Source organism: Thermobia domestica, chromosome 13 (genome assembly GCF_964235325.1).
Source record: "Thermobia domestica chromosome 13, izTheDome1.hap1.1, whole genome shotgun sequence".
NCBI classification, from domain to species: domain Eukaryota; kingdom Metazoa; phylum Arthropoda; class Insecta; order Zygentoma; family Lepismatidae; genus Thermobia; species Thermobia domestica.
The window spans coordinates 12,371,907-12,395,065 of NC_137466.1; the positions used below are offsets into that span (position 1 = coordinate 12,371,907).

The 23,159-nt window shown below is 34.7% G+C and overlaps 1 protein-coding gene across 1 annotated transcript in view; it reads right to left on the bottom strand.

The window, feature by feature from the left end:
* LOC145667497 (pancreatic triacylglycerol lipase-like) overlaps window positions 1–23,159 on the bottom strand; it is a 109,062-nt gene that overhangs the window by 28,514 nt on the left and 57,389 nt on the right. Inside the window, exons 3-5 of the mRNA XM_081734974.1 lie at window positions 14,539–14,720; window positions 6,933–7,061; window positions 1,168–1,311 (exon numbers count right to left, since the gene is read on the bottom strand). Coding sequence (XP_081591100.1) covers window positions 1,168–1,311; window positions 6,933–7,061; window positions 14,539–14,720 — 455 coding nt within the window. The remainder of the gene's footprint in view (window positions 1–1,167; window positions 1,312–6,932; window positions 7,062–14,538; window positions 14,721–23,159) is intronic.

Genomic DNA, 23,159 nt, shown 5'->3' on the forward strand with positions numbered 1-23,159 from the left:
TAGAACAATCTATTAGAACTGGAGAGTATCACATTTGAAATTAGTATTATGAGTTTACAAACTACGATTTAATTTTGAAATTATTATCTAATATACAAAAACTTAAAAAAAAGAATTAAAATATGTAGGTATATTGTCATACTTAAAAATTTCTTTCTCTTTTTTGTTTATGACATATACATTAACACATACTAAAGACCAACCGTAGCCTTGGTATAAACAACTAATGGCTTCTATAAACGTTTGTTATGGATTTCTATATTTGTGTTAAATTTTACTAAGTAGTAGGAATTTTTTTTTAAAATAATCATTTTAATAAAAACTATGCAAATGAAATCAATTTCATTATTACTCTTACGTGTATACATTTGTAAAATGTGATTTAACTTATTTAATGACATTAGAAGCTTTACGGCATTTTTTTTAAATTCCAAAATATCATTAACACGTAACAAATGTATTACAATGACAGATATACATAAATCAAAAGATCATATTGAGATGAACAAGGTGATTGGTAGAGTCTAAGCCCTTATGTATAAGTTTTTGGGAATATTTTCTTTTATAAATATAAATATTAAGTCTGTATGATAGCCATTAAGACTTCGCCTATTAATATGACACTGATACCAAAATATACCTTCATCTAAAATTTCATTGTGACACTAGCACGACTGACGTATACCGTATGATTATGACTTATACCTTAAAATTATAATTAAATATTAAGCCTTAACTCTACAATGCATGATTTTATTTCCTGTGAAAAAGAAATAGATTTGTAAGTGAAAGTCAAAATGAGTAAGGAAGTACCCGTACGCTTATAGAGCAATCTAAGCTCAAACTGTGGAATTACAACTAGTTTCGAACGTTCACAATCTGGTTCATCATACATTAGCAACTACGTACCGTTATATAGGAAAGCACAAATTACATTTACCGGTATGACCCATATCTATCCCACTGTGCATTGTAGGGTTAATATTTTTCAAAGATGAGATATGTAAGAACGAAAAGGCATAAATAATACTTTAAAAAGATAAACATGACGCAGATTGTCTTTGAATACACAATTGGTCCAGGTTCCACGTTCATCTGCAGGTACAGCGATTATACTGTAATAATACTGAAGACTTATGTAAGCAAATAGAAATAAACAATATTTACCTGAAGGTAATTTATGAGATGCCCAAGTGCATAACCAACAACTCTACCATTTGATACAGCTTGTTCATATCTATTTCCACTGTTCCAAGTAACCACGATAACGTTTACGTTCTTCAGAGTCCTCATGTAATTTTTAACAATAATCTGGAATTATGTAAACATGTTTTATTCCTTACTCTTTGGTTGTATTTTTGAACCAGCCTAATTTATAAACTACGCTTAAATGCATTATTCCAAATTTATGGTAAAGATAACATTAGTGCGGCTGCATTAGATTATTATGCTGACAGAAACACTTCATTGGAGTAAGTTAAAATCTAAATTACTTCTTGCTGCTTCTATAGCATATCCATAGATCAGTCATACAGAGTTACTTTATTCCTGTAACATATGCATATGTCAGTCATACAGAGTTACTTTATCATAACTAAGTTGTTTGTAAATTGCGTGGTCTTTGGTATCTGCAGGGAGTCCAAAATGTACTTGCTTTGTAATTAAATAATTTCTAAACAAAATTACCTTACACTCACTAATCTAGTGCGTAATGTAGCTTAATGTATTAAATTGTAGTGGTAGGCAGAGTAGTTAATTTATGCCGCTCATGTGTGGGTGGTTTATACCGGGATTGAGCCAATCATACTAGCCAGTGCAGCAGAAGGCAGTCGAGCAGTAATGGTGGACGTTCGCTTATCGTTTATTGAACACAAGGCTGTAATGAAGTGGGACTGGAAGTAAGATAACATTCACGAGTTACAATGGCATTGGGAGAGAGTGTTTAAAACACCGCTACAAACTCGTCCAAATAATTGAACACACTCCTGATAAATTCGAATAGATGGAAAAATTCAGCGAGCACGAACAGCTACAAGTCCGCCGTCCAGTGTTTCAGCATTGCAATATTTCACCCGGTCATTTTAAAATCAGTAAGCCAGGGAGCGCTCAAAATTTGAATGTTCCAGTCATGTGTAAGGCGAATTTTGAAGACGGCAGCGTGGAAAATGTACTCTAGAAGATGGCTAAGCGCAATAAATGAGAACGACTCAGTTCGACTGTTGAATATTGTGAGTGATATCAGCACATGGTTAGCAATGAAGCATGATTTGCTGGTAAAGTTTTGTGGACTGACTAGACTCAATTCAAACTTAACGGTACTGTGAACCGCCGCTATTGTGTCCACTCGGCGCCTGAAAATTCTCACACATATGTGGGCAGGATAGTAAATCCACCAGGGTTTAGGTCTCTCAGTGTGTGGTGTCATTTCTCCACTCTTTTTCGAGATTACCGTAACTGGTGGATTGTATTTAATAATGCTTCAAACAAAGGGTTTGCCTGACATCGAAAGCTGTATAGTAATGAACTTTTTTAATTGCAATAAGGCGGAGGCCCATATCAATACTATCGACATGACACATTTGTACGTAGTTAATACTCTATCAGATTTGATTGAAGAAGTCATGCTGAGTAGCCAACTCGGGCTCCTGATATCACATCTCTAGATATCTATCTCGGAGAAATCGTCAAGAATAGGGTGTATGGACCAAAAAGAACAATAATCGACGAACCGTGTGGAAAAGAAAAGTAGTCATGTGCTGCTATTACATAAGATACACTAACAATCGTAGTTTGGTTCTAGTTCGGGGTGATGGGGACTGTATACAAGGGCTATCCGGGACGTATTGTCACCATATCATTAGCGTGAAAAGGCAACACATTTCTTTAAATGATAATAGGATTAATAATACCTGTATATTAAAAAATCTTCAAAATTTCGTCCTTTTGGATCGATACATCCTTGCCATGGGATTTCCAATCTGTGAATGCATCCTGGAAGAGGTGTTCAGGAAGTGAACTTAAAGCAATTACAGAAATGCTTTTACGTTGTCAATTCCTGTGTAACGATGATCTTTCTGGAGGAATTAAAATGGAGAAACAAACGAAGACTACAACAGCGAGCCAAGACTATAGGGCTACTAGGGCAGCGATACCACGTTAGATTTAACCAGACAGTTGGTCACAATTAGGGCAGTAAATGCTTAGTTGTAGCAACATATCGATTGGTATAAGGAAAACGAAAAAGAAAAACGAGGTTGTTGATTCATGACAATGTATGTTCCATGTGATCTGTGGTATGTTCAGTGTGCTGATGAGACATAAAAAGATAAGTTTTTGTGTATTATGTAATAAAATTATGGTTATAGTTAATTTCGGCTACATTTAGGAGTGTAAGTTGGAGATAATACATGCGCAATCGGTATGACTACAGTATTACATTCGGATGAGTCAACAAGGGAGATAATTCCAGCAGCAAACGGTAAGAGGATGTTGGGGAAATTATTCAACCCATCTAAGAAATCAACCAGAAAAAAAAGCTAAACATTAAAATACTCTTACTCTATTTATACGATCTCGCAGGTAATGGTATATTTAAAATAAAAGGGGAAGAATGTTAAGGCACTAATGCTTAGTTTTACCGACACAGAAACCGAGATGTTTCTTTAACTAAGCATCTATTTCCCTAACAATCACGAGAAAGAAGTGTGAGCTGACGCGTTCTGATCTGGCGAGTCGGATAATTGACCTCAGTCACTTGAAAACCTCTAAGTTAATGGTTCCCGTGGGATATAAAAACTCAAGGTTTACGATCCCTGTAATGACAGCAAACACAATGACCATAGCCTTGAACTTCAATTTGCTCATTCGAGACGTTTCAGGGCAAGGGAACGCCGAATTGTGCCACTGGGCACTTTGCAGCTTCATTTTGAGGTCGTTCTGTAATATCCACATTCCATCACCCAATGATGTCATTGTCCGAAAAATGAGGAATATGTTTGCACACTTGCAAAAAAAAGTGACCAATTTCAACTCGGCGAAATATTTGGTCGTTGGTCAAAATTCTTGGGAAAAGCTTTGCCACAATTATTCCGTGTGCTAATCTTTGATCACAAACTTGGGGATGATAGTTTGTGAAACATTTAACAGGTCGGCTATTAGACAAGCACCCACAAGACGGTTTGTAGGCAAGATTTCTTTCACACGAGTCACATTTTCGATGTTTGAGGACGTTGACGGATGTCTTAAGACTTGGCTACTTTTGCACTAATTACTCATCTTTGATCTAGTGAGCGCTGCTTACCGACTTGTACAGGAGACGAAATAGAAGTTTTTCGAATCGTCCGTACCTCACCTCCGTAAGCACGGAGACAACTCGTCAAGCACTCGTTCGGTAGTTGACTTATGCCATCATCGATTCCGGCGGATAGAACGCGCTGAAAGGTGCAGTATTCCGTACAGACCTTGTAGAAGCTACAGATGGTTATTTGGAACACATGATATAACCCTCTGTCAGTGTCAAGTGACTTTTGTCATGAGATATGGACTAACAAACAGTGAGTACATATTTTATATCCCTTTGTATTTATCCATGGTAAATACATATTTAAAAATAATAATGACGTTTTACCGAAATCAAAACTTAGCTTAGTGTTAGCAATACTAAATAGGGAAGGCCGTGGACTGTTACTCTGACTTCATGTTGATACTATGCTCGGTCGACTCGTTTTTACATACGAAACAAACGCAGACTGAAAAATCCTCGATCGTAAACATCTTTGAATTACAAGAGTTAATAATTCAAACTTGAACAAATTTTGCAGAAAGTTGGAAATAAACATTTCTGGAGATAGACAATTCATTTTTGTCATTGGGTTGTACCTTGGGTATCCAGCACAGTCCTGAGGTAGAAACATAGTTGGCAGGGTAAGGCTACTTACAGGGGAGGAGATGAAATGTAACGGCGTCTTACAACCTGCAAATTACCTAATGTTTGCACACCGGGTCGATAAGCTAATAAAATGTATTCGGTACCCCTTTTCATCTGTACATAGTATCTGTATGATTCAAATGTCACTTTCCTGTCTGGTCGCCTCGAAATTGAACAATGACATTTGTCTCTCATACGCTTTGTCAGGCGTGGGAAATTCAATGATTTACGTCATGTTATTCATAATTAATCTTACGGTAATTACACTGTGATGTTCTTGCCTTCTTTACGTTGGAGTGAGATTAATATTTTGTCAAAAGCCTCTGTTGCTAATGTATTGTTTTTCCCGGATCAGTTGTCTAGCGAAACGTTTGCACTACAACATAGTATCATATGTGGTAATCAAAAACCAGTTTATAATTATAATGAAGTTAAACCAAGTCAATTGTTCCCCACAGGCTGGCACTGACAGTGAATGCGAATATTCAGTTTCCTAACCCTGTCGGCCTATGCTCATGAATTGCTGAAGACGGTATTTCAATACATCATCGCTTGCTATGTGTTTTTCATGAGCCAGGGAAATGAGATACCGATTATGGGAAAATATTTATCAAATTTCAGGGAATATTTAAAGATGTTCAGCAACAAAATAGGCCAAAAATGATTAGCGGGAATATGCAATCAAAGTTCTCAACAACGTGGCTTTTATTGTGGAGAAAACCCATGATTGCACACATTGTCGTTAGCCGATTGTTCGTTTTTTGACTACATGTACCGCCCAATATCGTACACTATTCCCTGAAGTATGGCCACTAATTTCCAACAAACGCAATTAAAATCCGCTATTTAAAAAGAAAAACATTCTAAAGATAAAATATTAAAACACCACCTTCCACAATGCATAAGCTGAGGCCGACTATGTTTTGAGTTCCGTTCACGGTAGTTTCGGAGACAAGTGTCATTGTTTAATTTGATGGTGGTCACACAGAAAAGTGACATTTAAATGACAATGCAGTCGAATAACGGTGGCAAATATATTTTATCAGCATTTCTACCCGATGTGCCTAACAGAAGGCAATTCGCAACATGTAGCATGCTATTACCTTTCACCTCCTCCCAAATGAGTGCACTACTGTGTTGGGCACCCAGGAAAATCTCCGATGCCAAAAATGAAGCTTTTATCTAAAACAAATTAGTTACTTCAAACTTTTCACAAAATCTGTTCAATTTTGATCCTTAAACGCTCTTAATTCAAAAACACTTGAGATCGAGATTTTCTCCGTTTGCGTAATTGTTTTATATGTAAAAGCGAGTCGATTGAGCATAGGATGAATATAAACTCATAGTAAGACCCTGCGACCTTCCCTATTAAGGTTAATGGATAACTGAAGGTAAGAGATGTCATCTTTAAAATTTTATTTTATTAAAAACTGAATTTATCTTTAGCATTCAACGTATACGGAATCGTTATCTTGTTACAGCGTTTCATTATAACTAGGCATAGCTAATGTCTCTTTTGTTTTGGAAATCCAGAATAATTTGTTTTTTATATAGTACTCGTAGTTTCATTTCCACGTAATTCTGATACCAGTCATTTCTTCCCTTTATCTCCACAAATTTGGGATTTGAGACATGAACCAAGACTGACTTTTTATGCAAAACCAAGGCTATGAAAGATAGAAGCTACAATTAGTACGTGCTCTGAACCACGAAAAAGGACATGAACCAAGTATAGTTGGTTGGCGCGCACATCATAATTCAAACTCAAATTCTCCACCACCAAAACTGAAACAAAACATTTGCGCCACCATTTCGCTGATGCCGCCTAGTCACCAATTTCACGCAGACAAACCTTTTTGTTGAAATACCTTCGCTCACTGGCGACGGCAAGAGAAAATTTGCAACGCATTTGATATCACAATATGTTATAGTTTCTAAATAATTTCGTTTTACATGAATAAAGTAATTTTAGTCGTTTGAATTATTAAATAGTGGTAACACTAACATTTGCAGAACCAGACACGACACTGGCATACCCAGCACCAGCTCTCCCAATGTAACCAAGAACAATAACTTTCAATGGTAGTTTCCCATCAAAGTTTCTGATGTAATTACGTTGCGCCTTTATTTCTGCCTGCAAAGAAAATAAGTAAATATAATTAAATCGTTCAGTTATGAGCAGGACGAACGAATGTTTACATGTTTATTGTTTTAGAGAATGTGCACAATAGTTGTACTGTGAAAAACAGATTCGCCTTTCAAACTTGAATCAATTTATTAAATTTGGAGCAGAAAACTTAAATATGGGCTAACTTCTATCTATTGTTAACAGTGTTACAAGGGATTTTAGAGGAAATATGTACTCCTGAATGCTGAATCTTCAAGCTTCATTCCAAAGCCCATGCCAATCATGGATATAGACCAACACACGAAACATTTTCTGAGATTGCAACATGGTTTTGAAACAATCATATAATTTAAAATCATGAGGGATGTGCTGAAAGGATTGATGCCAGCGAAAAGAGGGAACTGAAGAAAGAGGATACAGTTGATGAATGGTATTCAAACTAAGATCTTACCTAAAGACGAAGAGGATAGCTGGAGATTACGATACATAAATGATTCTCGGTTGTGGCAAGTGACATACAAATAATGGCTAAATACCTATGATGATAATTATATGATTCAAGGATCTTGAAGGAGCAAAAGATGTCAAGTGGATTTTTCTAATTAAAGCCAACATATTTTATAATTATTATAATATCTCCATTCGTAATACCCATCTTTATGTAGCGCTGTCTATTTCTCAATAAACCAAAGAGTTTTCATACTCAAAGATTTCTCAACTAAAACTAAACACATCCTTTCTATACGAATAACACGCAAATATTACCCATTTCAGTGCAGGGACTCTACTAATAAACTGCTGCGTGTAAGAATTTGGAATTAGTCTATTCAACATAACCATATCCGTAATGCTTTGCTAAACACAAAAGCTAATTGGTTGTTAAATTAATTCTCAGGAAGTAGGACAAAAGAAAAGAGACTTGCGCTTTGCTCATCACCTGTAGTGAAAATGGTGTCTTGTCTTGAAAATATGTCCTTATGTCGTTCGATTTGCATTTTCAGGAACATGAAAATAATACGAGTTAAAATACATAATAATATTTAAATTCTGGAAAATTTCCAAAAATATTTTTGGACATACAGCAAATTTTCAAGTTATGGCCAAAACAACAGATAATTGGGCAAAAAGGAAGGTAAGCGAACATTTAGCATGGCAACATTTTCCAGTTTCTTTGACCTGCTCAACTTTGTTTCTTATGTTTCTTTTTCTTTCTTTCTTTTTTTTTTAAATATTGATGTTTTGGTTGCTTGTCAGTAAAAATCTCTTTCCCACATGTTTGAAAATGTTGCCAAAATAAAACTTTTACGTGAAATTTGTTAACGCAATTGTTTAGTACCTAAAAATACCTCGTAGTGGAATAGCTTGTCTTGTTAGTATGTTGTGTATTCTGAAAGAATAAGTATTGAATTTAATAATGATTTTATTGGTTTAAAGACCGAGCTATAAGAAGATAACAACAACGTCAGGAAAGTTGGTCAGTTTACTAAATAGTGTTCTGCAGCCTGTAGAAAATTACATAACTATACTATAATATCATTATTTCATTTCTGAAGTAAATTCAGAAAGAAAATTGGCAGGGTCTGATAAGCACTTAATACTCAAATACACGAGTCACAAGTTGCTAGAAATATTCTAGTGTGAAATAGTTTTATGCAAATAAACTATATGCAGCTATGATCGTTATCGGCAGCTTTGGTGCTACTGTATACGCTTGATGTATGACTGTCTTAATGTAGACACTTAGTTGTTTTCTGGCTAACATTAACTGGTTACCATACGATCCACGATCGATTCAATGTGATAGCTTATGTAGTTCGAATTGCACGTTGAGCTGTAGGCTCAAACCTGATATGGTTTTAGGTGCTTGTGGGCCCGATACAAATTTTTTAAAGGTAGCTCAGAAATAAAAGAATAATATAATTTATTTGTTTAATTTTCTAGCAAGCACAAAATAAAACATACTAAACCAACCAATACATTTCAGATTTTCATACCTGCACAGTTTGCTACCTAACCCAATGAGGTTATACTGAACACATATCCTTTAGGAACGGAAACATATCGACAGCAAACACTATTCCACTGTGTGATATTTACTAAGTTCTGAATACAAGTAGTTACATGGAGTAACTATAAGAAAGTTCACAAGGCATAAAGAGAACTTAGTGACCTTAAAGTTGGGCATCTCGAAAAGGAAGAAAAATATTGTTAGGCAACTGCCTGTTCTTTGTACGTCTTGTTTGAGTGTCTATTCCTTCCGCCATAAATGGCATTTGCTGCATGTGAGTGAGAACGTTACAATTTTCTTACACCTGATTTTTTACTATGTATTTAACTTGTATTATTTTCCTTTTGTACCGAAATTCGACACGACACGAGAAGAGACAAGAAAACATTAACTTCCTTATATCGTACGCATTCATACAAGTACCGAATATCTTGCTCGGTATGAATGTTTATAGTTGACTAATTCTAAATTATTTTACGCTTCACTAAATATAGATGTTTTGTTTAGTATTGCTGCGTTATTCATATGGAATTGATATGTTAAGTCATACCTGAGAAAAAACACAGGTTTATCGACAAAGGAACAGAGAGTAAGCTGTAGATGGATAGGGCCTATCATGATATGGACTGACCACAAGTATTCTAACAATGTAGCCTTTATGTAATTCACTCCACAGCTTTGTTTCTTCGGTGATGAAACTTCGAGATCATCAAATCATATGATTAATAAAAAAAATCTAAAATATACACTGTATTTGCAAACAGAAAATAATAATAAGCAGTACATAAGACTCGCATTAATACACGGGAACATTATTTATTAATTAATATCCTTCTGGATTGTGTAAAAATGCGTTACACTTCCAATGAATCATTAATCTTTCTTACTTTATAATTACGCTTATGAAAATTGTTTCTTAGGATGACTTTAAACCTCTGATCTTTAGTTTTACAATTATTGCAATAAAACATCAAGTGAAGAAAATTTTCAGGGAATGAGAAGTGAATTCAATGATTAAAACTTCTTTACGTCTTCTTGTGTATATCTTCCCAAAAACTAACAGCTGTAGTTTCTTCCAAAGCACACCTTTCGCACGAAGCAAGTTGGTCCTTTCTATTTATGACGACACTGGAAGAAATAATATTCTTTCCAGAGTTGTTATTTATTTATTTATTTGCTTTATGTGATGACAAATTTCCTGACTTATTTTAAAAGATGGTTATAAAAGTTTGGTATGTACGTTTATCGATACAATATTTTCATGAATTGCTCCACAAATCTGTGAAGCAATGTTTAGATACAAATACTTTAGTACCGCAGCTTTTATAATATTTTTGTGACGAAGATCACCTGAGATTGATACTATGTTTCGTACGTAGGTCTGTATGCAGTGATGAGTTGTATATTTTTTCCTAACAAACATGCCTTGTAAAAATGTTCACAGTGAAAGAAAGTTAGCCAATGTTTAAGTCGTTTGCTATAAATGTAATTATTTTACGCTTTTATTGAGTAAAAATTTAAATAATTGTGTCGGTACTATTTCCTATAAACTTTTTGAATGAATAAAGAAAAGGAGACTATTCGATAAAGCATAATTTACGTATGACATTTCTTTGCTCGTAGTCGTATTTTTCTCTTCACAAGACACTAGACTTCCTTTCATAGATTAAAACCTAAAAAATAATTTAGATCCTTGCGTCCCTTAAGCCTCTACTTACGAGGACGTTTTTATTTTCCCTCCGCTCTAACGTGAATAGTATGCGTATGCTTACAAAAGCAATAGACCATTGGGGAGAAAATTATCAAGAAAGTAAGATACAGAGATGGAAACCATGATATTGTAATTTTTCGGTAAGCGCAATGAAACTGTGAGTGTCACGTCCTCTGCTGCCATTAAAAATTCTTAACTTTCATGTTTGCTTTTGAAACCTAAATTACAGAACGTCTGATGCTCTTTCTAATTAAAAGGTATAGTAAAGTAAAGTAGTATAGTAAAGTAAAAGTGTTCTTATTTAGGACAAAGAATTGCATTGTAAACGGTTCAAGAAACACTAAAAAACGGATTTACTAATTACTTATAGGATCTTTAGATTTAATACTAAATAATAAACAATAGTTCAGAAGAACTAATAAGTGATAAATGAAATATGAAATTAACCTAATCCATAACAATTTTATTCAGTTAATTGATATATTAAAATGATTACACGATTAGAATAAAAGAGAACCTTACTGGATAGAGATATCCTGATTGACAGGCAAGACAGACATTGTTAAAGTACAGACCATTGAGATTGTAAAAGAATAAGAAATCATTATTAATTCACTGTACTGGTCAACTCTTCATTGCTATCATACTGATTAATTATTAACTATGTTATCTTTTTAATTAAGTTGAGGTACAAAGAACAATATTGCAATCTGACTAAGTTCTATCTAAGATATCCTGCATTTTTTTCTTTGCTAACTAGAGACGATAGCTGATGCCGTCCTGAAATCTATTGATGTCGATTACATCAGTCTAAAATCCAGGAGCAGAGTAGGCTGTCTTCTATACTAAATATCTAGCTGTTTATTCTGTTCCTCTGTTCGTACATAGTTATATTCATTCTTCAACCAGTGTCCTGCTGGTTGGTATCAAAATAACTTTGCCTTTACAAATAAAGTGAAACTTATGTTTTAACATATTAAACGATTTCACGAAATTTAATTTTAAGCTCTTTACACATTTTCATCAAACAAATAAAATAACAAAATAGTAGAGATGTTTATTTAAGCGTTGGTTCATTTCCTGACTGCTAGAAATTATTTTTTAAAGTGAGGAATTTACATTTTATTGTAAAAAATATACATGTTTTATGCATTATATACGGATGAAGGAAAATAAAAAAAATACGTTACTATTATATAACACTGGAAATTAAATCATGTGTTTTAACCAAATAACAAATCTTTTTCGTTTTCTCTAATGTGCAAACAGTTCATAGTTTAATTCTTTTTGGCAGAGTACAGAAATAAATAAATTGTTAATCAATTACGTTCATTAATTATGAACTCCTGTACCCTGAGCAGAAATAAATATGAAAAGATTTTATTTAACAAAACTACTTATTCAGTGTAGTAAACAGTTGTTTAGTATGTCATTATGTAGGAAAATAAATAATCAATTCTGAACTGCTCCTTAAATGACGACTCTTGGACACAAGCATGTTTACCTGTTGGCTTGGGCGGTCTTGGTATTCGACGAGCTGTGGATATGGCGATTCTTACATTCTTAAATTCATACCACGGATCTCTGCGTTTAATCGAAGCTCTACTTCCACAGGGTTATTGTTTGGACCCAGATGGTTCAGTTCAAGAAGGCTCTAATAAGTGGGCAAGCTTAGCAGATAAAAGCCTTCCGGAGATTAGCATAAAGTGTTATCAGTCATTTTGGTATACACCAATTACATGTCAATTACATAATTATTTGTTACAATCTGTTGTTGTTCCAGAAGATATAGCCAGGCTTCTTGCTGCTTCGTCTCCTGAAGCGGGTGCGTGGTTGATGGCGACACCTTCTCCGCCTTTAGGCCTTCATTTGTCAAATGAAAGCTTTCGAATTGTTGTAGCCTTACGTTTAAGCTTAGCAGTTTGTGAGCCTCATCGCTGTCCAGCTTGAGGGAATGAGGTTAACTAACGTGGCCTGCATGGCCTTTCATGCATGAAGAGCGCTGGTAGATTCGCCCGACGTTCCTCTGTAAATGATATAATACTACAAGCCCTCAACACAGCTGGATTTCCTTCAATACGGGAACCTTCTGGTTGCTGTCGTTCGGATGGAAAGCGATCAGATGAGATGACTTTGGTTCCATGGATGAGAGGTAAATATTTATTGTGGGATTTCACATTCTCTGATACATACGCTCATTCAAGTCTCCCTTCGTCAGTAATGAACGCTGGAGCTGTTGCTAACCACAGAGAAGCTGAGAAACAAAGAAAATACAACAACCTCCTCGAGAAGTTTGTTTTCATTCCAATCGCTATTGAAACCAGTGGTGCTTGGGGTGCAAGAAGTCTTGAATTCATTAGGGAGGTAGGAAGACGCATTACTTGTGTTTCCGACGAAGTTCGCTCTCCACATCTTATCTAATACAGCGCATATCGTTTCTATCCACCGTGGTAACGTTTCGTCGGACCTTGGTACTTTACCACCTGGCAGGGAACTGGATGAGGTGTTTATACTCTGAGAAGAACTGTTATATATATATATATATATATATATATATATATATATATATATATATATATATATATATATATATATATATATATATATAAGTTCCTGTACAACAGTTTTTCTTTTGACATTATAATTACATACCAAAAATTATATTTATGTTTAAGTTTGTTATGGCACTACAAAATAGGGTGGAGAGTTTTGCACTTTTGTTGGAAATTCGATGATGAGAAAACTCTGAGATCAAACCGCCCACATGACTTCATTCTTCCAAAGTTAAACATTACATCTTAAAACTACTACGACATGATTAATAGGCCTAAACTCCTAACACAACTTCAGCTACTTTATGGGCAACCACTTCCCCGTGATGAGTTCTGGGTTATGGTGCGTACGGAGCAAAAGAAGCGAAGAGTTGCACAAAACACCGTGCGTAACAAAGACTATGCCTAGAATTATCTTTAACGTGGCATTTCGGACAAAATCTGAACATTCGTTCCAACAAGTAAGCTAATATCGCTATATTTTGACTCATAAACATTAGTACATTATTCTGGCATTGCTACAAGTTACTTTTAATAGAATAATTATATTATAACCATCAGGCAACTCTAAAAGCGACCCTAAGTAGCTTTCCTGTCATTGGTTTTGCGCTTGTGCCCTACCAAGACACGGTGAAAACGTTAAGTCTGTTGGGGCAGGGTAAGGGATTGTCCTAAAATGTACCACCAAAATCAGTAAGGTTTGTGCCACTACACTAATGGCACCTTTTCGCCATTAGTTTTGACGGTTTTGAGACGTAAGTTGACAGTTTTGAGCATTACAAAGCCAATTCTAAGAATAATGTGGGTAAATCAAACAAAGTGTCGCTTCATAATCTAATTTTTTATATCTATGCTCATACTGCTTGGAAAGGAATATTCTTCTGCTGAAATATTCAATAAATGAAATAAAATGAAATAAAAACACTGAGTTGGATAACAATGTTCTTGAGAATTCTTGCACATCACGAAACATTTGATATAATTTAAACTTATGTGTTGTAAGTAATTTCAATGTTTCTCAAATTTTATTAAAGAAAATTGAGGTGATTATTAGGTTAGTCTTATAGGAAAATAATAAATGACTTACAAATGAATTACTATTCAATGTTTCTGTGTAACAAACATTTTGTAATATCATTCTTATTATGACAAATGACATGTATACCTTTTTCCTTTAAAGTATATTAATATAAATGAATGTTATAAGCTTACCGGATTTTGACCAGGTGCGTACAACGTGAATTGTATTTTAAGTAGATCATATTTCAAAGGGTAACCAATTTTCAACCAGTTGTCATCCCACCTTGGCACACATGCTTCAATTTCTTCGTAACACAAATTCTTCTTCTGTTCTGGGTTTAATTTAAATAATTCTGAAACTGCACCTAGAGCAGCTGTGAAAGTATATATAGAAAAGAATGAACAGTGTTTTAATATTCCTTAGAAAGCAGTTGAAAGAAAATATACAACGAAGTGATATGATTGTGTCTCAGAATTCATGTACTGATCGGTGTTTAATTTAGAACGAATTTTTATTCTCTACTCATAAATGCTTCATGTCGATAATTGATGATTAACATGAAAAGGAGTAATAATGAATCAAAATAATATTTAGATTCTCTCAGCTATATTTGTATTTTTGCATTTACACATTGTGAAATTTACAATATTTATAATCAATCTTATCAGGTTATGAACCTTAGGCATAAACGTTTCAGACGTTAAGCATATGGATTCCCATAAAATTGCAAGAAAACAACATCTTGTGGTATTTACTATCTCTACACTGTATAATATTATAAGTACAAGACCTAAATTTGATATGAAGACATTCACTAAAAACTTTTAGATACATTTCTGGTAATCATAACAGGATTATTTCCACATAAATATTAAAGATATAGCAGAAATTTTAGACCTGTTCCATAAGTGTTAGAACCCAATGAAGGTCTGCAAGGTGTAGGAATGAGCCAGCAGAGTACAGAGTAGTTCTTTGGTCTCTGCTTTGAAATGAAATAATTCGAGATTATGAAGATATTTAGGTCAGATTCTTCTCAGCAGCTAATTTGAGCGTTGTCGGAAGTCAAAGGTTGTAAGTTTTATTTTCGGTTAACTACGGTCCTCAATTAACGGGAACAACAATTCAAATACCCGAACAACTGAGCGAAATGTAATCTCAAGATTTTGCTACGGGGGTTCAACATTGTTGTAAGGTAGTCGGGTACTAAGTCGTGTATGTCTATTTTTCTAAGAATATTCTTTCGCTGGCGTTTTCCGTTTACATGCTAAAATGATTTATATCAAGATCAAAAAACGCTGATTGGTTCAAATACAAAAGTAGAGTTACATATAAGTATCTAAAATTAGTCCAAATCCATGCACATAGTATCGGTTACACAGGATTTTTGGAAGGTCAACATGTAGTTATGAGCTTATAGTACTGTTTCACGGCAATAAGTGTGTGGTATGTGTAGTGTGACTTCCAAGGTAAACTGTTTCGGAAAGGGTCTTTAGTGATTATTTGTTTTGTGTACCTAATATTGAAAACAGTCTGAAGAATTCAGATGGCCCATAGAATCGACTACTATTAAGGTTATACATAACCGATGTAAAACGCAAGAGGCTCCAGCTATTAGTTACCTCTGAAGTGGTTTCAAGTGCGACCAAGCAGTGCAATAAAGCAACCTCTTTTTGAAATGCGCCTCGTATTTTCATCGTTTAGTACACCAATGCACAACAAATCAGTACTGTTTTAGAAAATAGAGACTTTCTACTCTAAACACAATTACTGAAATGATAGTCATCATATTTGTCTCTCAAACTGCAGTTAAAAGTATTTCTGTTACTCGAGTTGTAGATGCCCCATTTCAGTTAAATTTGATCATGTGAGAGGCTATCTTCTGAGGAAATCACAGATGAGTTACGGAAGATATATCTATCACTTCTTTGCTTCAAACGATTTCATGAATCCTTATTTACTAAAAGCATGATCTCGCTGTTTCGAAATTGAGATGTTTATAAGGCTACTGAACTGCTAGGATGGATTCTTTTGTGATAACCATGGACTGTTAAATCTTCAGATCGGGACAAAAAGTAATTGAAGCTCTATCTACGTTTAAATTGTTATTATAAACAGTGCGATCAGTTTCATTACCAACAACAGAATGCGAGCATTGCTTAAATATTGCATACAGCTTAAAGTAATTCAATATATCGCCACAATTTAGATTCATTAGAAACCTTAATAACAGTTCAAATGAGTGGGACTCGTGCAAGAATTGTGGATAAAGGAAAGACATCATACGACAGCAAGGATCCAGGCAAATAGAACACTAAATAAAATTTCGTACCAGTGTTTTCTTTAGGCACGTGATGCATGTTATATCATTTTTGTTCCTTCTTTAAATTAGAATTTCTTACTAAATAATACTAAGTAAACAACTTCTGATGCTATTGGCAATATATTATGAGTAATATCAGAATGCAACTTATTAAAACGTTAAAATTTAATCTAAAGAATGTGTCTGCTATCACCTCTATGGTGTTTCCATGCTATGCAAAATTGTCAAAATTCTGTTATGCAAAATTCTGTAAATTGTATCTTTAAATTCACATATTTTAAAAATAGTAGATCTTGAAATTTATGAATTGTCTATGTCGAAGCATTGAAGTGCAATGTGTTTCTTTTTCCACTTAGTGGTCCCCTCATTGCGACTGCAATGATTTCTCATCCTGGTTATATGATGGATTAGCGTGATATAAATAGTACAGCTTCATACTTTTGTATATAATATTAATGAATTGTTTTCTGCAGTGTTATTAGTGTCACTGATTTGATCAAACTCAGCTCTGATTCGTTGAAAAACACCATGTGTCCTAATCATGTAATGTGAAATCATAGGCGTCAATGCTCTCTTGATTTTAGCATGGGTACCGTGGCCCATCCCTCAACTTTCAAGACGGGTACGTAGGACATCTTCTCAAATTAAGAAATTGACAAGAGTGAAAGTTTAGTATACCAGTATATGATCGAGATACGCGTCCCTATATCTTAGAATGACTTATATTATTCCCTTTTTTTCATTAAAATTGTCAAAATGTAAATCTAGGAACATTCTGTCGAATTTTCTTTTCTTTAACGAGGCTTTATTACCTTATGTGGTTGTACAGTTGAATACAAGGGCCCACTGTCTTACCGTAGACATGGGTACATTAACAGTCTACTCTAATATTTTGGAAAATATATATCCAAAATATTATCCCTTAATTTTTGGAATTGTCAAAAAATCTAGTAAATTTTTTCTGGGATACGAATGTATACAATATTTCTATGAAGTTGACTGGTTCTGCTTCCTACCTTATTTATGAAAAATTGCCAAAATGTGGAGGTCGCAGATGTATTACATCCTCTTTGATCATATTTTATAGTATTATACATATTTATTTGGATGAGAAAAGAGTAAATTATCTATCTTTTGCAGAGTAAATTGTTTCCTTTCTATGTAAATTTGGAGGGAACATTACCAAAACTTTTAAGTTTAGGAATATATATATATATATATATATATATATATATATATATATATATATATATATATATATATATATATATATATTGGCAAATGTGTAGGACTTCAATTTACATTTCTGTAAATTTCTGTAATCCTGATGTCCACTTTTATTGATGAAAATTGTCAAAACTATCTTGTCTAATCTAGAAGAATCTAAAACATTGATTCAATAGCTACTTTTTACAATCTATTACGAACAAGTCTCACCTCCTCTCATAACCCTTTATTCAAACTGGAGCTGGCGGAAATCAATCATTTCCGATCTAACAATCTTTCAATGAGAACAAATCGAAAACCAAACACCATATAATTTGCGGTAATCCATTCAATGTTCGTCACTGTCTTCATTAATTAGAATATTTTCAACTTTAGAGCCTGTTTTTAATAAATTAGTGACGAAAGGAAAGCCAAATCGTAAACCCTGGCTAAGAAATGTTCGAAGGTTTGTCTTGAGGGTTTCGAGATGGTCGTGAAACTATGAAAAAACACGTTTGTTTCAGTTTTATATTTTGTAGACAATGTTGCCATCACTTTGAGACCCTCAAAAAATATATATTGTACCTAAGTATATTACATTTTAAACAAAGCTATCAGTGTCGTGCCCCATCAAAGATACGATTTTTTGACATTTTAAACACGTAATGAAGCAAGGAAATACGCATTGTTTTTTTTTAATTTTCGCATTAGTACCCGCATAGTATCTACAATATGTAAAATATTCAAATTATTTGCATCACTCCAAACAGATTTTTTTTTTTTAAATTAAATTTTTAAAACATTTTAGGTTGAAACGTTTTTTGGATTATTCTAGGTCAGAACTAACATTTTGGGTCAATAGTGATCAATTTGAATCAAGGGTCCGTTTCACTATATTGCTAGCAAATGCCATTTAATCTTACTTTCTGTTTCTATGCATATTTCTATTAATCAAAAATGATAAATGCTATCGAAAACCATTTCTTTGGACACAGAATCATAGTTCCGAGCATTTTTGCCTCTACTGTTATTCATGTATTCAAAGCCTAAGAGTAAAAATTTACGATCTTTCAGTTACAACGGTTTCGGACAATTGAAAAAAACATAACTAGATAGCGATACGCAGTTCTTTTGATAAGAAATCAGTCAAGAAAAGACATGTTTCATTTCTGATTTTATTCTTCAATTGCAACCGAAAATAATGGACATCTGTTAGCACTGAGGTTTCAATATTGATCTCCTTGGAACAAAAGCAGCAAGAAATGTCTAGTAACAGTATATGTTCTTTTGATATGGATTCAGCATTCGAGAAACTGATTATCTTCTTGATCGTATTTTTTTCTACAGAACGAGTAGTTATACATGCTCAACTTCGAGTAATAAATTTGCATGATTTGGATGTTTTGCACAGTATCACACTGTGAAACTAAACTCATTTCTAAATAACTAGTAATGATACCACACACTGGTCACCAGTTGAATTACAGGCACCTACCTAATAGCGTGTAGTACCAGCTTTTGCTCTGATAACTGCGGCTACGCGCCGCAACATGAAATCCATAAGGCACCTGAAGCATTGTTGTGGCATTTTAATTCATATCTGCTGCAAAGTCTCCCACAGAGCCCGCAGGTTGGTCGGAAGAAGATCCACAGCTCAAAGGCGTCGTTCCAAGGTGATGAAGATGTGCTCGATAGGATTCAGGTCTATTGACCGTGATTGCCACGAAAGTATTGTCAGATCAGAAAAATGTTCATCAAACCAGTCTGTTGCCATCCTAAAGCGGTGTTCCGGCGCATTGTTCTTCTCGAAGATGAGGTCATCATCCAGATGTTACTTCCGAAAAAATGACAGAAAATGACAGTGTTCACCTGTGAGGATCTGTGTCACAAGTGTTACAGGAAACATTTCAGTTCCCGTAAACACGCCACATATGAGAATGCCACCACCACTGGTAGTTCCCTGCTGGCACAATGTATCCATTGCCTCGTGCTGTTGGCTACGCATCCATACCTGTCCATCGGCATGTACCAATGTGAAACATGATTAATCTGTCCAGGCAATCTTTTTCCAAATTTCCATTGTGCAGTGGCGGTGTTCCTTTGCCCATGCTAGACGTTGCTTCCTGTATCGTGCGGTTATTAGGGGTACTAGCGTGAAGTGATGGCCTCTATACCCCATGGGGAGTAAGTGGTTGCATATTGTGTGGCTGCTAACACGGCATTGTTGTCCTGCATTGAACCTCTCCGCGATTTGACGCACTGTGGACCGTCTATCGGCTGCTACAATGTGGGCCATTCGGCGCCTACTTTGTCGTCGACACGAACCTAACTGAGGTATTTTGCTCGTGTTTATGCGGTTATCCGGAAGAGAGATACTCACGGTACTCCCTTGACACAGTTGTCTTTGTAAATCCAAGTGCTGCAGCCATTTTCAAAATTAAGCCACCCAGTCGTCTGGCTCCTACGATTTCACCATGTTCAAGTGCACTCAGATCCTTCGTCTTGCCCATCACATACTGCAAAGACACGGTTACCATGACGGGAGGTATACGACAGCAGTACACACGCGATGCCTTTCATTCACATGTACTGGTGGAGCATCTGCAGGACAGTTTCTGCAACTGCCCTGCTGTCTCTATTTCAACTGGTGACCAGTGTATTAATGAAGGGATAGGGTAATGCTTCAATTGTCAATGAGCTAAGTAAAAATGTGTTCCATAGAAAGAATAGAATCGAAATTGAATTGCAATAATGTGTAAGAAAAATGTATATTCTCTAACTTATTACTCTAATTATAAAATGTTAAATTATAATGGATTCTGTGCTGGAGGAAGAACTAAAATCAACTATAAATAATTCAATATCAAATTTTATAATTGTTATTCTAGTACCCGCTAAGGAGGTCTAGGCAGTTTTGCTGTAATAAAGAAATAAACTGCTTTCATTACTAATATTTAGAGCTTTTCTGAACCCTTTTCATATTATCATAGTATGAATTCATGTATTCATTATTCCGTATTGTACATATTTTTCCTTTCAGAGAACAACGAAACGACGCATAACAAGGAAAGAGAGTATTAATTTATATACTCTCCACTTCCAATTACTATTAAGTGGATGGTCTGAAATTCACGGTGTACTCGTCGTATTGTCTATAAGCCATACACAAGAGAGCAATCCTAGCGTTGGTAGAAGTCAATAGTTTATGGATTATAGTTCGTCATCGTGGACATTTTAATTTACAGGTCTAGACTTCGTGACTAAAGGAACCCTGACAACACGAGTTTTATTCCATTCCATATATCTCAATTCTCCTATTTTTGCTCAACAATTCACTTTGTCCTAGGAATAATCGTCAAATATGACCAGATCGAAACGTCTTGTAGACTTTGCAATTAATGGTGAACATGTTTCTCCTCCACCTTTCCTTGACTTGTCTTTCGAATGTTTTCATTTTTGAAGAAGTTGGATGAATATCTTGTTCGCTCAAGTGATGAAACGAAAACAAACGTTTTCAGCCTACACGTAGGATTCAACCTGGCTTTTGAGTTTGATAGGAGACATATTGCTAACTATGCTATTATATCTTCTGTCAAAGTATAAAACGTCTATTTTCTTAATATTTAAAAATTACTTCTGTTCGTAGGTTTATCTTTAGGGAACTGTAAGGCGATGCTGCTTTAGTACAACATTAATAGATAATAGCGGAGTTCCATCCTCGATTTCCAATTCAGGCCATCCACAAAAAATATTGAATAGGAGATTTAGAGTGTTCAACGATACACATGAGGTATTCATACGATTCACAAATGTAACAAGTAATCATATTTTATTTAAAAATATCTCAATATCTAATATTCTAGGGCATTTTGATACGATTTATATAATAACAAAATAATGTATGTCATCGTTCTTCCTCCTATGCTACGGAACAACATTAAAGTCTCCGTCTCAAGCTGAGGAACGTTTCTAAACATTTTCTTCATTAAGAAAGGTATATTTGATTTCTTTCATCGTTGAAGAAGGAAATGATCGTTAACCCAAGTAATAATCATATCTTTACTCATGCCTTAGTATCTGAACAATTCTTACATGAAAGTTTTCTAACTATATATCATCCCCTATGCAACATAATTTAAATGGTGGGCCTAGCAAGTGGCTACCGCATCGGTTTTGTACAAGGTAGCCCTGATTTAAATCCCGCAAGTCTTAAAATTTTTTAACGTGTTCGGATCATATTTCTATCTTTTCCTGTCAAGAAAGAAAGAGATGTTCCCATGACCGGGAATCGGAGTAGGTCCATGAATGGAAACAAAGATTTCCTAACTTACATCCTTTAATCGTTAAAGATTTGAACTTTTAAGTTAATTTTAACCATTCTCTAATTCAGTGTTTTTTTCTTTCTTCTCCATACGGAATGTAGTAAAACAATCCGTTTGCACACAACTAATCACATCAATGATACTGTAGAGTACATTGGAAAACATGTTCCAAACAAAGAGATTAATTTAAAAATGGAGATCTTTATCGTGTATCAAATCCACATCAGAAGTCTGTTTTCTACTTAACAAGGTTATAAACTCTCATCTGCTGTTTGAAATGAATTTATTTGTATCTGTCCAGAAGTTTGTGATACAAGCAAAAGTATTGGACCAAATCTAATTGATTTGTAGCAATTGGGGGACAGATACATTTGCTACTGACTCTACGTAACAAGCTAGGATTATATTATACTCTAGTATTGGGTACCTTAGGTGCGAAGCCAAATTGGAAGCAATCGGTTCCATCGGTTTAAGATCGGACCCACCTCGAATTATAACAAAGTAACAGTTCAACTGTGTGACCAGAAATCTAGAACTTCCTAACAAAAATTAAAATTGAGGGTATCGGTTACAACAATATAATTATCTACACTACCCCGCGGGAATGTTCACATTCCCAGTCGCAAAAAGATATATGATAAGTGCATTAAAACTGAAAATGATTTCAATATATATTGCATACTCATTGCGAGCCTAGTGGGTGCGTTGTGTATGAGGCACAATCCTGACTAATGTTAAGTAAGGTTGTTTAAAATATTTCATATTATCTTTATCTGTTATATTGTATTGTACCTTTGTTAAGTAAGGGCGTTTGAAATGCAAACCTCAGGTGAGCAACTTTATTAGCTGAAAGTGGAATATATCTAAATGCTAGTATATGCACTTTTGCATATCAACATTCCAGTTTCCAATCTGTATCTATCTGCGAAATTTCAACAAGATTCCTCAAACAGCATCGGTATGA